Here is a 14,211-nt window from a genome sequence, read left to right on the forward strand (position 1 = left end):
TTTCTTTGCAGTATCTGAGCAATGAAAAGCTTTCAGAGGCTGTTAACTGTCAAACCCCTCTTGGACGTGCTGGAGAGCCAAAGGAGGTTTCTTCCTTGGTGGCATTCCTATGCCTCCCTGCAGCTTCTTACATAACCGGTCAAACTGTTTGTGTTGACGGAGGGATAACTGTAAACGGCTTCAGCTTCCCATGAGCAGCAGAAAATGACGTTCAGACACTCCTTATTGGAATATGTTTTTGGTATTGCAAGGAAAATAAATAAATATATAGTTTACTAGTTCTGTCAGTAATTGGAAGGAAAAAAAAAATGATTGTAGCAAATGGGATGCACAAACCTCTCTCCTTGACATTTTCTAAAATTATTGTATATCTATCTAAATCGTTGTCTTGTATTCTTAAATTTATAAATAATGCATATATGTGTTGGAATATTTACGTGTGAGTCGTTGGCAGAGTTAGGGAGGGGTTGGGGTGCTATGCCCCCCTCACTTTTCAACTTTTCCATTTATAATATTAATAAAATGCGAAAAAGAAAAAATTTAAGTTTATGAAAATTAACTTACAGGCCCCCCTAGGATTTTGAGCTTAGAAAAAATCCAGAAAACAAATCAAACTGAAACAAACCAATGAAATACAAAAATCTAGCCTATTCTTGGGCATATACTCCTTCAAAAATCAATGGACCAAAAATCTATGACAAATTCCCAAATTTAACTCCATACGAAAAACCCAAATCAACAATATAAGGAAAAAAAAATCCCTTTCAAATTATGATTCCTCAAGGATGAGGACTTATCCAAATACGAAAAAAAAAAAAAAAAAAATCCCTTACGGCCTTGCCATTGTCTCCATGCCACAATGTTTCGAAACTTTGCCTCCACAAGTCACTATGGTGGTGTGCAAGAAAAGTGGCAAGGTGTTCAATGTCCCTTTCGTAGATGAAGCGGGGACAAGGCAAGCCTAAAAAAAGGCTCACACAAACAATCTTGAAATAAGTACCAATAAAAAGAGTATTGTCAATGGTGTTAGACCTCGATGAGGTGCGAGGTTCCTATGGATGGGATGTGTGGAGTTTACACATGGTTCCCATAGATAATGTGCAAAAGAAGGAAAAGCCCATAAGCACGGGAGAGCAAGGAAGATTACCATGTTCACTTACCCATGGTTGAGTAAAGGGTTCTACTATGCGTGTGTTGGTGGCTTCCATAGTTATGCACGAAAGACTCCCATATTCGCCTCATCCATATTTAAGTAAACAGAACGTTATTGGTGATGGTAATGCATGACAAACGAAACAATGATGGAATTTAGCTAGCCCAATCTGAGATGATTTCTCGAATTTCACATACAAAATTTAGTTGGACTAGATGAATTATTAGGCCAATGCTAATCCTCTAATTGGATTGTGGTTTAAACTTAACATTTAACAAACAAAACAAGGACAGAATTACATAATCCCTTACCCCCCTCAAAAAATATTTAATAGTGACAAGTAACTTATATTTATTTTTTTTATCAAAATTAAAAATTCTAAGAGTTCCCACCCCCCAAAAAAAAAAAAAAAGTCCTTTAAGGCACTAAATGAACTTTAAAATAAAGAGAAATATCTCATTAAAAAAATATGATATGATTACTAATATATTATACCAATTTTGTATAATCTCCACTCAAAATCGTAATTTTTGTGAAACTTAATAATACATGATAATTCTTTAGATGTCTTTATACAATTATATTTAAGACATGCAACTAAAGAAAATTCAATGTCAAACTCAAAAAAAAAAAAAAAAACCTTAATTGGCATGAGTAGTAAAATGTTGTGTGAGTTTTAGGCATTGTTATATGTATTTAATATGCTTAATTTTCTAATTTTCTTTTGTAATCAAAATTTTACTTGTTCGATGTTATTTTGTTAATATTTGGAATAAGAAAAGAGTGCAAAATCCCATGAAACATCAATTGAAAATTTCCCAAAAAAAAAAAAAAAAAAAACAAAGATATCGAAGATCCTGTATATTAAAAGATTGATTGGAATAATACTTTTCTAGAAAATGATTCTTGATCTGTTTATTTCTTTGTTATTTATGGATCAAATAATTGTTACATATGATAGTGTAGTGTATTCCACAAATTTGTAGGTATTGCTGGTAAATGAAATAAATTTTCGATGTACAAATTCAAATGTTTTAGAGGCTAAAAGTAATTATTTCATAACATGTGAATAAAGATAAAAATATGTTACAAATACCCAATACATGCCAATTTGAATTCAAAGTTTTATATTATAAATTCTTTAATTACTGAATAAGATAAAACTAATTCAGTTCAGATGAAAGCAAAAAACAAAAACTTAGTCCATATAATTTGATATCAACAATGAATTCTCAATTTTATATGGAATATAGTATAAAAAATCTAAGAAATCGAATCAAGAATTTCCCTGAAATATTGGTTTGGCCATCTTTTGCAAAGTATGGAAATTTTTATTAAACGCATATATACCTACATGTATATGTCTATATATGCGTGTGAGAGTGAGATTTTGAAATTCATTCAATTGCATTTTAGGACCACAAGTCCACAAAAGAAGTTCTTGGTTTTGTCCTTGCTAATGAAGCAAAGCCCAAACCTGAAGGATATACAGACTTAGGGCCTATTTGGTTTACTGTTTTTTTCTTTCAAAAATAACAATTACAAGGAGCTGAACTAAACTCACCTTAAGCACAATGTTAGAGGACCCTTGGAAATTCACAAAACCACATGGAAGGAAAGCTTTGCGATTTATCCTCTTTTTTTTCCTCCCATTGGCAAGATAATTAGATCAGGAGGGTTACAAATTTACCTCTCACCCTCATCCAGTTCACATTGGATGGAATTTAAAATGCCACTTTTACAGGAGAACATATGGGAATGTCTCATTTAAAAATCATAAGGAGATTGATGTTTATTGTCAGTCACTCACTGCCACCCCTCCATCCACACAAATAATCTGCCCGGTTATGTAAGAGGATGCAGGTAGGCAAAGGAATGCCACAAGGGACGAAACCTCCTTTGACTCTCCAGGGCGTCCAAGAGGAGTTCTTGCATTTACCGATTTCGAAAATTGCTAGTCATTGAGAGCCTGCAATAGTAACGAGAAGTCACATAAAGGACTTATTTCATATCATGTAAATGAATACAGAATTATTTTTAACTTAGTGAGCTGTCCAAGTCTAAGCAACATCCCAACTTCTTCAAAAAATGTTTTTGAGAATTAAAGCCTAGGAGTTCGATTTCTATTTCAGGTGTAAATGTCGTGCACCGTTGCGTGCACGCACACGCATGCCCACACGTTTCTGTTATCTTTTAACTCTACATATGAATCACATGTGGCCCAAATAAATAGAACATGATAAAAATTAACTGCACACAGAACAGTGAAAAACACATTCATTGAATGCACAAGCATGGTGAAAGGGTGCTACAGCCTTACAGCTTCAACCAAGGGGGTTCTGATAAACCAAGGTGCTACACAATTACTCCTAATATTGTCTTTGGCCCACTCCCATGCCAAATCTTTAGTTGGTTTATTGCTCCTGCATAGAGAGAAAAAAAGAGACTAGGGTCAGAATATAAAAGTTTACAAATCCATAAGGTTTGAATAATATGCACATTATTTTAACAGATCAAATCGAAAAATAAAAATTTAAATTACATAAGTATATTACCTTTACTTGCACCATAAATAGATCCAACATTTAGTGCCACCACACCAGCAATAGAAGAAATACAAACAATGCTTCCTACTACTGATGCTTTCAAAAGAGGATGTGCCAGCTGGCATAAATGGTAAGCAGATTCAAGATTGGTAGTCATAACAGTAGAGAATTCTTCAGCAGTGTAATCTACAGTGGTTTCCAGATGTTTGTCCCCACATTGTTTATCTAGGATAAAAAATTTAGTAAGAACAGGATTTTAAAGGTTCACAAGAAGGAAAGCCATTCCAAGAGTGGCTGTGAACATTTCTATAAGAAACATTGGTATGAGAAACTCCTTTGGAGGATTCACAAATATAAAAGTTTTCTAAATTTTATTTATGCAACTAGCTAAGCAAAAAACTATCCTGCTCCTGTGTTCAGGCTACCAGAATTAGGATGTAAAGAATGATTGAAGATATGCATTTGCAATTTGTTTATACCAGAACCCTGGATGGTCCTTTTTTCTTCTCAAACTAAAAACAATGATATTGATGGTATGGTAAATGCTTTTATTTTATTGGTAAGTTACGCACAATCCCAATGACTGAGTATTGAACCCATAACCTTACCCTCCACCTAGCACTTGCAAAGGGAGGAGCTGCCAGTTGAGCTAGAGCTCATTGGCGATGGCATAGTGGAGGCCGGTTAAACAATTATTTATAAATATGATGTTCAAAATACACAAAGCCTTATACAAGCTAGAAATTTGGGGAAGCCAAAATAACATAACATGGAACAATTACCTTAGTAAATACATAAATGTCACACGTAGCTCACTAGGCTCCCACCTTTACGAGGTCTAAGGAGGTCAATGGTAGGTAACTTTACCCCCAATTTTAGCAAGAACATAATAGAGGAAACTACAATTCGATGCTAACTCCACTATGTTCTAATGTGGCAAGTGATGATTTTGATGTCCTAACTATCTTTAAATATTGTAATAGATAAGCTCAATTTTATTGTTTTTTTTTTTTTTTTTTGGTGGCTAAATATTGGGTTTTATTTCACCTAAAAAGCTGCACAGTTCAAGCTAGAAAGCTACAGGAAAAAAGTTTCCAATCTTTCAGAAAGTAACTTCCTTATGATCCACAACTACATCTCTTCAACCAGTTCCAAGAATTATCTACTCCCTAAACCTCATTTCCAGTTAAAATCTTTGAAAATTGGTATAGATAAGCTCAATTTATTGGTTTTTTTTTTTTTGGGGGGGGGCTGAATATTGGGTTTTTATTGTACATAAGAGGCTGCTAAGTCCAAGCTAGAAAGATACAGGAAAAGGATTTCCCATCTTTCAGAAAAGTAACTTCATTATGATCTGGGAATCCCTCCCTATAACCAGCAATTATCTACTCACTTTAAATTCCTCAAGTCTGGCAATTCGTTTGTTTCAAAAATGACTTGTTTTCTTGTGTTGTTGCAACTCTGAAAATGATCCAAATAACATTTTATGTCATTTACCTCGCACAGAAAATTATTATTATTTCATTTAGGCACAGTGATGATGGAGGTGGTGGGGATGGCAGAAGAGGTGGTGCAACAATGAGGGTAGTGGCAGAGGTGTCAGCAGCGATAGTGTGATGGCAATGGTAGTGGTGATGCTGGTGTTGGTCACACAAAGGAATGGAATAGTAGAGGATACAATGGAATGGCAGAAAAATAAAAGACATTTAACAATATCTGGAACCTATTTTCTGTTGCAATCCCATTTGGGTCTGTCACGGTTATCCAGAATGATTTCACATAATGAATTCCATCGATAACCTCACTTCTATTCCAGTCCCACAACAGCAGTAATGATTCATTGTTACATTACAATCTTGTGATGCTATAATTGCTATGCAGAATGCAATGAATTAAACTAAACACATCAAAAATAAATAAATAAATAAACTGAACTGAATTGAGACTTACAAGTATATTAAGTCTCCTGCTAAACACTGTCGATATTGTGTCCATCAGCTTGACTCGTTTACCACGACACATCACATCACAAACTGAACCTGTGACTTGGAAACCCTTTATCTCCCAATCATGTAAGCATGCATTGAGATAGGCTTCATTCCTTGAGCATGTATGTACTTTCGCACCTAGCCCTACCAATTCCTCCACAACAGCATGCGTGAGACAATTACAAAACATTGCAATAAGCCTTTACTAGTTTTTATAACTCTGTAGCCACCGGCACCATAGAGGCAGAGTCCTTCAAAAACAAACATCCAGAGAGAGAGAGAGAGAGAGAGAGAGAGACCCAATTCCTTGTGTTCCACCAGTAACAAGAGCAGTCATTCCCAGAAGTGACCATCTATCATCTCTGCACCTACTACCTGCCTGCACCATGTTATCCCCCATCTTAATCTTTCCTTGATCTATTGATTTCAATGTACTTCCAGTAGCTCAAATGAGTTATAGAGTAATGATTACAATGTTTTCTATTGATTTCAATGTACTTCCAGTAGCTCAAATGAGTTATAGAGTAATGATTACAATGTTTTCTCCCCCTCCATTGATTATACCTAAGAAATTCAGCCCAGTGCAATTACTCTAAAAAAAAAAAACAAAACATTAAAAAAAAAAAAAAAAAACCAAAACAAAACAAAAAAATCAAAAAACAAAAAACAAAAAAAAAAAAGTTAGATAAAAACAATAAATATAAAAGTTTTAGCATAAGCCAAAAAAGGTCAGAAGGAGTTAGCTAGGTATATATTAATTTAAATTGTTGATGTACCTTCCCTCCAAGCATTTCAAGTGATTGTTAATTTAGAAAGTGCATATATATAATCTTCTTTATAGTAATACAAACAAAATAAATAAATAAATAAAATTCTTCAACTAGCCGATCTGATGTTACAATTTCTTCTCTCTTGTGGGTTCGAATCACTTCATAATTACAAAAATATTGTAATAAAACAACTAGGAAAGGTCAAAGAGTAATACAGCTGCTAGAAGGACAGAAAAAAAAAATTTTCTATTAAATATACAAAGAACAATAATTAGGAAGAAAAAAAAAAAGTTCAATTGCAGCACTCCAAAAGACAATCAAGGGAATGCCAAGGTTATGTCATTTATAGCCAAGGTTAGACTGAATGGGGTCAAAGAATAGCAAGAGCAGATGAGGTATATGGCTAAGTTGCCACGTCTAATCATGTCAAGGGTAGAAACCATTTACACACATCCCTCCGTCAACACAAACAATCTGCCCAGTGAAGTATGATGGTGCAGGTAAGCAATGGAATGCCACAAGAGATGAGACCTCCTTTGGATCTCCAAGATGCCAAAGAGGAGTGTAAGAATACACCTCTTCTAGGTATTCTTTGTTGCTGAGCACCTACAAGTCTACAACATATAAAGACTCAAGGTCAACTTTGATTGTTTTACTGAACTGGACTTGAGCCTTTATAAGTTCCAGACATCAATTAGTGCATATGATGACAGAGAAGCTTAAGTATTGAACATAATTTTAAAATGTGGAGACTAATGGTGCAATTTCTGTTTGGTAACCTAGAACTTTAACCCAGTAGAGCTTAGGCAGAAAACCTAATAAGAAATGCTTCTTTTCAATTATATTTTCCTCCCCTTAAATGATTGTAGTTAAGGCATCGGCCCTTGCCAACATGATGTTGTACACGATTAATGGTCACATAACAATCTGGAGTTACCTGCTCCACCATTGAGGTTCTGATGTACCAAGGTGCAACTGCATTACTTCTTATATTGTCTTTCGCCCACTCACAAGCCAAAGTTTTAGTAAGTTGATTAATTGCTCCTGGAATCACAAATATACAAAATTTCTTTGTAAGCTTCTTGAGTTTAAAATTAATAGGAACATGGATACATTCATCTAATAGGTAAATTACCTTTGGTAGCTCCCTGAACAAACATAGACTTCAGTGAAACAAAACCCGATACAGAGGAGGTGAATACAATGCTTCCCACTCCTGATGCTTTGAGAGGTGGATAAGCTATATGGAAAATAGATTCAAAATTGGTTGCCATGAGAGTAGAAAATTTTGCAGCTGTGAAATCCACTACCGATTTCCGTATGTTTCTCCCGACAATATTTATCTACGGATCAAAAACAAGCCAGTCTTCTAGTTCAATAAACAGGAAAAGCAGTTCAAAACTTTAAATTATAACATGTTAAAACTCAAAACGGGAACATAAACAGATACAATACATAACATTTTGAAACCCAATAAGGGAAACACAAAATTCAATGCTTTTGTATGTAAAAAATGAGGAAATGAAGAAGCTTACGAGGATGTTGAGCTTCCCATCAAACAAAGTGGACACAGTGCTCATAAGCTCCTCTCTCTCACACGTAACAGACTGACCCAGTTACCCCAAAACCCAAATTATCCCGTTCACTCAAACACCCATCAAGCTCACTCTCATTCCGACAGCGCGTGTGCACTATGGCTCCAAACCCCACCAATTCCTCCACAATAGCATGCCTAAAAGGTAGAAAAACCAAAACCCAATTCCAGTTCACAATATAATTAATTTCTCAATTCTCACAAACCAAAGAGGAAAAGAAGATAAATTCCAAGACTTCTTTTTATCTATGTATGTAAAAATATGTACCCGATTCCGCGAGTGCCACCGGTGACGAATGGTGGGGTTTGAGAAGAATGGAGAGGGTGGATTTAGGAGATTAGACTTTTCAGAGAGAGTAGAAGAAGAGAGTGAAGGTGGAATGAGAGTCTGAGACATTCCAACAGCGGCCAACCCAGTTCCAAGCAGGCAGCAGTGTAATAAGTCCGACGGGTAAAGTTTAGTTGGAAATTCTAAGGGGCTGTTTGGTTTTTTTTTTTTTTTTTTACACATCACTCCTTATTCAATTTTCGTCACTCATCACTTAAAGTACCCCAATTTCTTATACCCACCTGTTTGGCACACTTCACTCAGCTAGTCATCACTCAAATTTTTCAACTTTTTGTGGGCCCCATACTTATAATTTGGTCAATTTTCTTCCCTGCTCATTTCATTTTGCCACCACTACAGTCACAGTGCTAAAGTGCATCCAAAGAAGTACAAAAAAACAAAAACTCTTATCAATAAAAATTCCCCCAAACCCAAAAGCCACTTTCCAACCCTCAAAATATGCAGCAGCAAATCAAAACTCCATTCGTACTTATTTATGATACACCAAAAAAAATAGCAAAACATATCGAAATTGAAGGAGGAAGAAGTCGTGGTGGTGGTGTCCAATTTAGGGGTGTAGCGAGCAGAGCTGAAGATATCTCCAAATCCGGAACTTAAATCTTGGGATTTCTGCTGTGGGTTGGCGGTGAAGAGAGAATTGCGATCTTCGAAGGAATTGGAGAAGGAACGAGGACGCGTTGATGATCCTCTAACAATGAAGGCGGATTTGGAGCTGGCCATCGGAGCCGAAATCAGAGGCTAGTAGGCCCTCGAAGTTGTTCATTTCAGCCGGAATTTCGGAGGGCAAAATGGGAAAAAAGGACAAAGAACACTCCAAGGGTTGGTCATTGGTGGCTCAGGTGAGCCCTCTAACGAAGCATCAATCTGAGACTAAGACTGAGACCCATTTGTGATTTGTTCATCGAATGGGTCAGCATGGGAACTTCGCCATTGTGTTTGACGGTCTGAGCTGTGGCCACCGCGGGTTGGATGAGGTGGGGGCTCGGTCGGCATGGTGGACTTGACAAGGCAGTGACAATGGGTCTCATGCATGTGTGTTTAATTATGAAAATGCCCTAGAAACTAAATTTTGGAAACTTAAAACACCTAATGTGTTTTCAATTTCCATAACTCATCACCCAAAAATCAGAGAATTAAGTGATGGAAACAAAAACTAAAAACATACCCAAACAAACCATTCAACCATGGGACCCACATATTTTGAGTTATGGGTGATGGAAACAAAGTTACGGGTGATGGAAACACAAAACCAAACAGCCCCTAAGTCTTTTGATGTTCAAGAGGTTTTCTTTTTTTTTTTAATTGATAGAATATCACAATTATGGTGTCTACTTCATTATTCTTTATTTTTGACCCAAAATAAGAATGGCAACTGGTCAAGTTCAGTGCGAGTTTCTTTATGTTTAAATCTCGGCCCGCAGGCCCACCCTTGTTATCCAAACCCGCCCTGTTTAATAAACGGTTTTTTTTTAACCCTCAAACCCACCACGCGGGCCCCGTCCAGCCATGCCACTTCAGGGCCCAATTCGTAGCCTAAACCATGGCCCAATATATATATATATATATATGGCTAAATGCCAAACCAATCCAAATCATACAACCATTACAAACCTGTTAATTATAAATTAATAAATCACCTATTAATCATAAATCATAGCTAAGATCATAAATTAATAAATCACCTAGTTTTTTTTTAGGGGAAATAAATCACCTGGCTAAGATCACCATTTAATCATAAATCAATAAATCAAAGCTAAGATCATAAATTAATAAATCACCTAGTTTTTTTTTAGGGGAAATAAATCACCTGGCTAAGATCACCATCTAATCATAAATCAATAAATCATAGCTAAGATCACCTGTTAAACATAAAAATAAAAGCTACAAAATAAATCTCACAAGCCCAAATCTAAGACTATTATAACAAGTTCAAAAGGCTACAAAATAAATCCCAGCAGTTAAGGATAATTATAAACCAACAAGTTAATCTAATAAGTCAAAGAGATTAAAAAAAAAGCTACTAAATTAATCCAACAAGTCTAATCCTCCACAACTGCGACATAACTTCTATCCTCTTCATTAGGCTTTACTTCATCAAGAATTGTTTGAATTTTACAATCTCCTAGCATACTTGAGAAACCTACAACAATAATGTGAAAGCGCAAAAATGTGTTAAAAGCACAAGAACTGTTTAGATCCCCAAATAAAAGTTACGGCTCAATAGATTTTACACTAACTTAATTCTAAGTGCGGAATAGTGTAAATGCGAGTGGATAAACAAACAAGCTACTCTAATACATATTCATATAATCACAGAAATAAAATGAAATGTAAAAGAGTAGGGAAGAAGAATGCAAACACAGATAACACGCTGATGTATTATCGAAGAGGAAACCGAAGAACTCGGCGAAAAACCTTTTCCACTGCCCTCCAAGCGATAATCAATCCACTAGAAAATCAGTTGGGATACATGGGTTAGTAAGAGACCCTCCAAGCCTAATTTACCCGTTGTACCTAAGCCCTCCAAGCTCCTACTCCAACAAGCCTTCTCGGAACCGTATCTTGTCTAGCTCTCTGAATCCCGCAACAAGCTCCATGTTGCATCTGCTATCCTTGGCTTTTTCCAATGCTTCCCAGCAGCACCAAACGATCACTTGACACTCTGAAAGGGTGTGTTAAGTGTTTAAGCTATCAACCTCTCAATGGTATGGAAATGGAGAGGTAGGAGTTGAGGAAAATCCACAAGCTATTGTGTAGAGGATTGTGGGTATAACAATCTCTAACTCTTAAGGTGTTTGGTTAGGGTTTTCTCTCAAAAGCACTCCTTTATATTTGTGGGTAAAGTAGGTATATATACTGTGGGTATAGAAAGTGCGTATCAGATAGTACAGTCTGGCAAAACAGAATGTCTCGCGGGTGTCTCGCGGGAAGGCCTTACCTGCAAGATACTCGCGAGACACAGCTGTACCCATCTGTACTGACTCTTCGCATTCCAATCATTTACAAGGTACATGCATTACTTCGCGGGATGCTAAGTCGCGAGATACCCACGAAAACCTCTTTAGTCTTCAATAGCTTGAGTCTTCACACTCTCTCTCTATCACACAACCCTTACAATCAAATCCCACAATAAATACAGGGTACACAAGATTGAATAAAATTACAATCAAATTTGACACGGAATAAAAGCCAACTAAAACCATAGTTGTAAATCACAACTTTACACAATGAATTAAAAAATTGAATAAATTTCATCAAATTATAACCAGCAAATATAAAAATACAATTTTGATTTCACTTTATAAATACAAATTATACAATTGCTCAACAGAATTTGTGTTTCTCAAAAAAAAAAAAAAAAAGATTCACTATCCATTGAATTTAAGACTACCAAATATTCCAATCTTATGTTCTGAACTATGAAATTAAAAGCTGTTAGGTTCTAAATATTTAGGATTAAATGTTTCGATTCTTAATTTATGTATGTTAGCAAACCGAGAACAAAAATATGTTTAGATTAGGTGTTAGACATTGCTCAAGATTGTTCAAGTCAAGATTCAAGAACTGTCAAGCTGCAGAAATAAGAAGTAAGCTACTGCGAAGCTCGACTAATCAAAAGATATGTTTGATCGATCAAAAATTGTGTTCTGCAAATTTTAAATAAGGCCCAAGCCCGCGAAAACGTCTAGGGTTTCAATCCAACACTATTAGGTATAAAAAGAAAACCCTAATTACATTTTAAAAGCCCTTGGAAGACTTGTGAGTTACTCCTATGAGATTTGTGAGGTTTTTGTAACCTTCTAACTCTATAAGTGTCTATTAGAACGAGATCTACAATCAAGAACTGATAGAAACAAATTGCTTGTAGACACCACATTTTGTACCCATTAATAAATTTTGGTCCCTGGCTCCAATGATGAGCTTGACATATGTCAACAAAGGGTAATTAAAGAGTTCACAATAATTTGAAAGTAATCACAACTCAAAAGTGTTCAAATCGCTTTGAAATCGATACTGAAAAATGACATTTGCTGACTATTTTGACCATAACGTTTGATCCACAAACATATTTGAGTGAGGTTTATTTCATTGGAAAGTAGACTTCCTGGGCTTTAATGTGAACACAAATTTTGCCTAATTTGGACTTATATTGAGTGAGGTATGATTATTTCAAGTTGGGCTAACTGGATAGTCCGATTTTCTAGGTTTTGAAACTTCATTTTAAGGGCCCAAAACATAATGCTTTGATGTGGTCCGGCCCATAAACCCTTGAGAATGTCTAAAGATCATTAAAAAGTCCGAAAACTCTAATTTTAACTGATAAATACTCATCTTATACCTCCAATTAAAACCCTAGCTAGAGAGAGTTATTTTTTAGCTTTCATCTTCTCTAAAACCCTAATTCTCCTTTCTAAAACTCACACATAGTCCCTTAGCATGTTTTTTACAAATTAAAAACCTCTCTTTAGTTAGTTCTAAGGCAGGAACTATTTTCCAAAAATTGATTTCTCAAAACCTTTTTCAAAACTCTTGTTCTTGAGTTGTGATTACTAACTATTGTTTTGTTCTTTTGATTATTCTTGTCGTCAATCTAATCTTTGTGTTGTAGGCACTAAGAGGTCGGTTAAACAACTTCAAATCTGTGATTCTAAAGCAAGGTGAGCTTCTTTTCCATTTTTTCCCACTTTGCTTAACATGATTCACATGATTTTCTTGATATAGTTTCTCCATTTGTTATATTTGATTTGTTTGATGTTTTTAATTATGTTTGACCTGTTTTAATATGATTTTAGGTGGTTTATAAACTATCCTTTTTGTTCTTTTGTTCTTATTTCAATTCCTAGGTTGGTTTGATATGTTTTAGTGTAGTTTAGTTTAATTGTTTGTTTTGTTTCATGTTTGTTGTATATGTTGATGCTTTATGTTTTTTTGTTTTAGGCTAGTTTAATTTTTTTAGGTTTTCTAACATGCTTGTTTGATCTCACATGTGTTAGGTTCTAAGTACTTAAGAACTAATGTATTAGAACTCTAATTTGTATTGTTGGCAAACCATGATTAAAACAGGTTTTATAGTCTTGTTTATACTTGCTCAAAGTTTTATATAAAGTTGGAATCGAGTTACAGCAGAAGTTATAGTATGATTCTGCCTGTCTTGATCAATCGAGAACTAGACTCGACTAATCGAAATTCGAGCAGAACGTTTTTCTGCAGAATTTTCCAACTCAGCCCTAAGCCCATATGACGTGTAGGGTTTTATGTTTTGCCCTAAGTATAAAAGAGTAAACCCTAGCCACGTTTTAGATTGCTCCTTTTGTTGTGTGTGTGAATCTTTTGTGAGATCTAGAGATATTTGCCTTCACACATACTTAGGATTATCAAGAAGGAGAATTCGATTCAAGAACTTGATGATCATTCAGTTGCTGCAATAAAAGCTTAAAGATACACAAGCAGGAGTGACTTAGGATTATCAAGAAGGAGAATTCTATTCAAGAACTTGATGATCATTCAGTTGCTACAATAAAAGCTTAAAGATACATAAGCAGGAGTGCTTGTTCTTGCTGAAGAATCCAAGAAAGAAGGAGTCCGTGGTCTTGGAGTTGTCACGTGGTCGTGTCAGTAAGTTTTCTACTGGTGGGTAGCAATAGGATGTTAGTGGTCTAAGTCGCTATTGTAAAACTTCAATTCTTTCATAGTGGATTCAGGTTACCTTGAGGATAGCTAGGTTAAATCCTCCCCAGGTTTTTACCGGTTTGGTTTCTTGGGTCATCATATCTTTGTGCTCTTTATTTTCCGCACTTTACATTGATATGA

General features: G+C 35.5%; 1 protein-coding gene and 1 pseudogene across 4 annotated transcripts in view; one reads left to right on the forward strand and one right to left on the reverse strand.

The window, feature by feature from the left end:
• Positions 1 to 14,211, forward strand: part of LOC126728701 (tropinone reductase homolog At5g06060-like) — an 85,854-nt gene that overhangs the window by 53,590 nt on the left and 18,053 nt on the right. Inside the window, exon 5 of one of the 4 annotated variants that reach the window (XM_050434496.1) lies at positions 12 to 432. The exons of 2 other annotated variants lie outside the window; for them this stretch is intronic. In XM_050434496.1, the coding sequence (XP_050290453.1) occupies positions 12 to 194 (183 nt within the window). In that variant the 3' untranslated portion in view covers positions 195 to 432. Of the gene's footprint in view, positions 1 to 11; positions 433 to 14,211 lie in introns of those variants that run through there. One more of the 4 variants, XM_050434501.1, reaches the window with a different exon arrangement.
• LOC126692085 (tropinone reductase homolog At2g29260, chloroplastic-like) lies at positions 6,316 to 9,120 on the reverse strand (annotated as a pseudogene).

Source organism: Quercus robur, chromosome 1 (assembly GCF_932294415.1).
Source record: "Quercus robur chromosome 1, dhQueRobu3.1, whole genome shotgun sequence".
Classification (NCBI taxonomy): Eukaryota; Viridiplantae; Streptophyta; class Magnoliopsida; order Fagales; family Fagaceae; genus Quercus; species Quercus robur.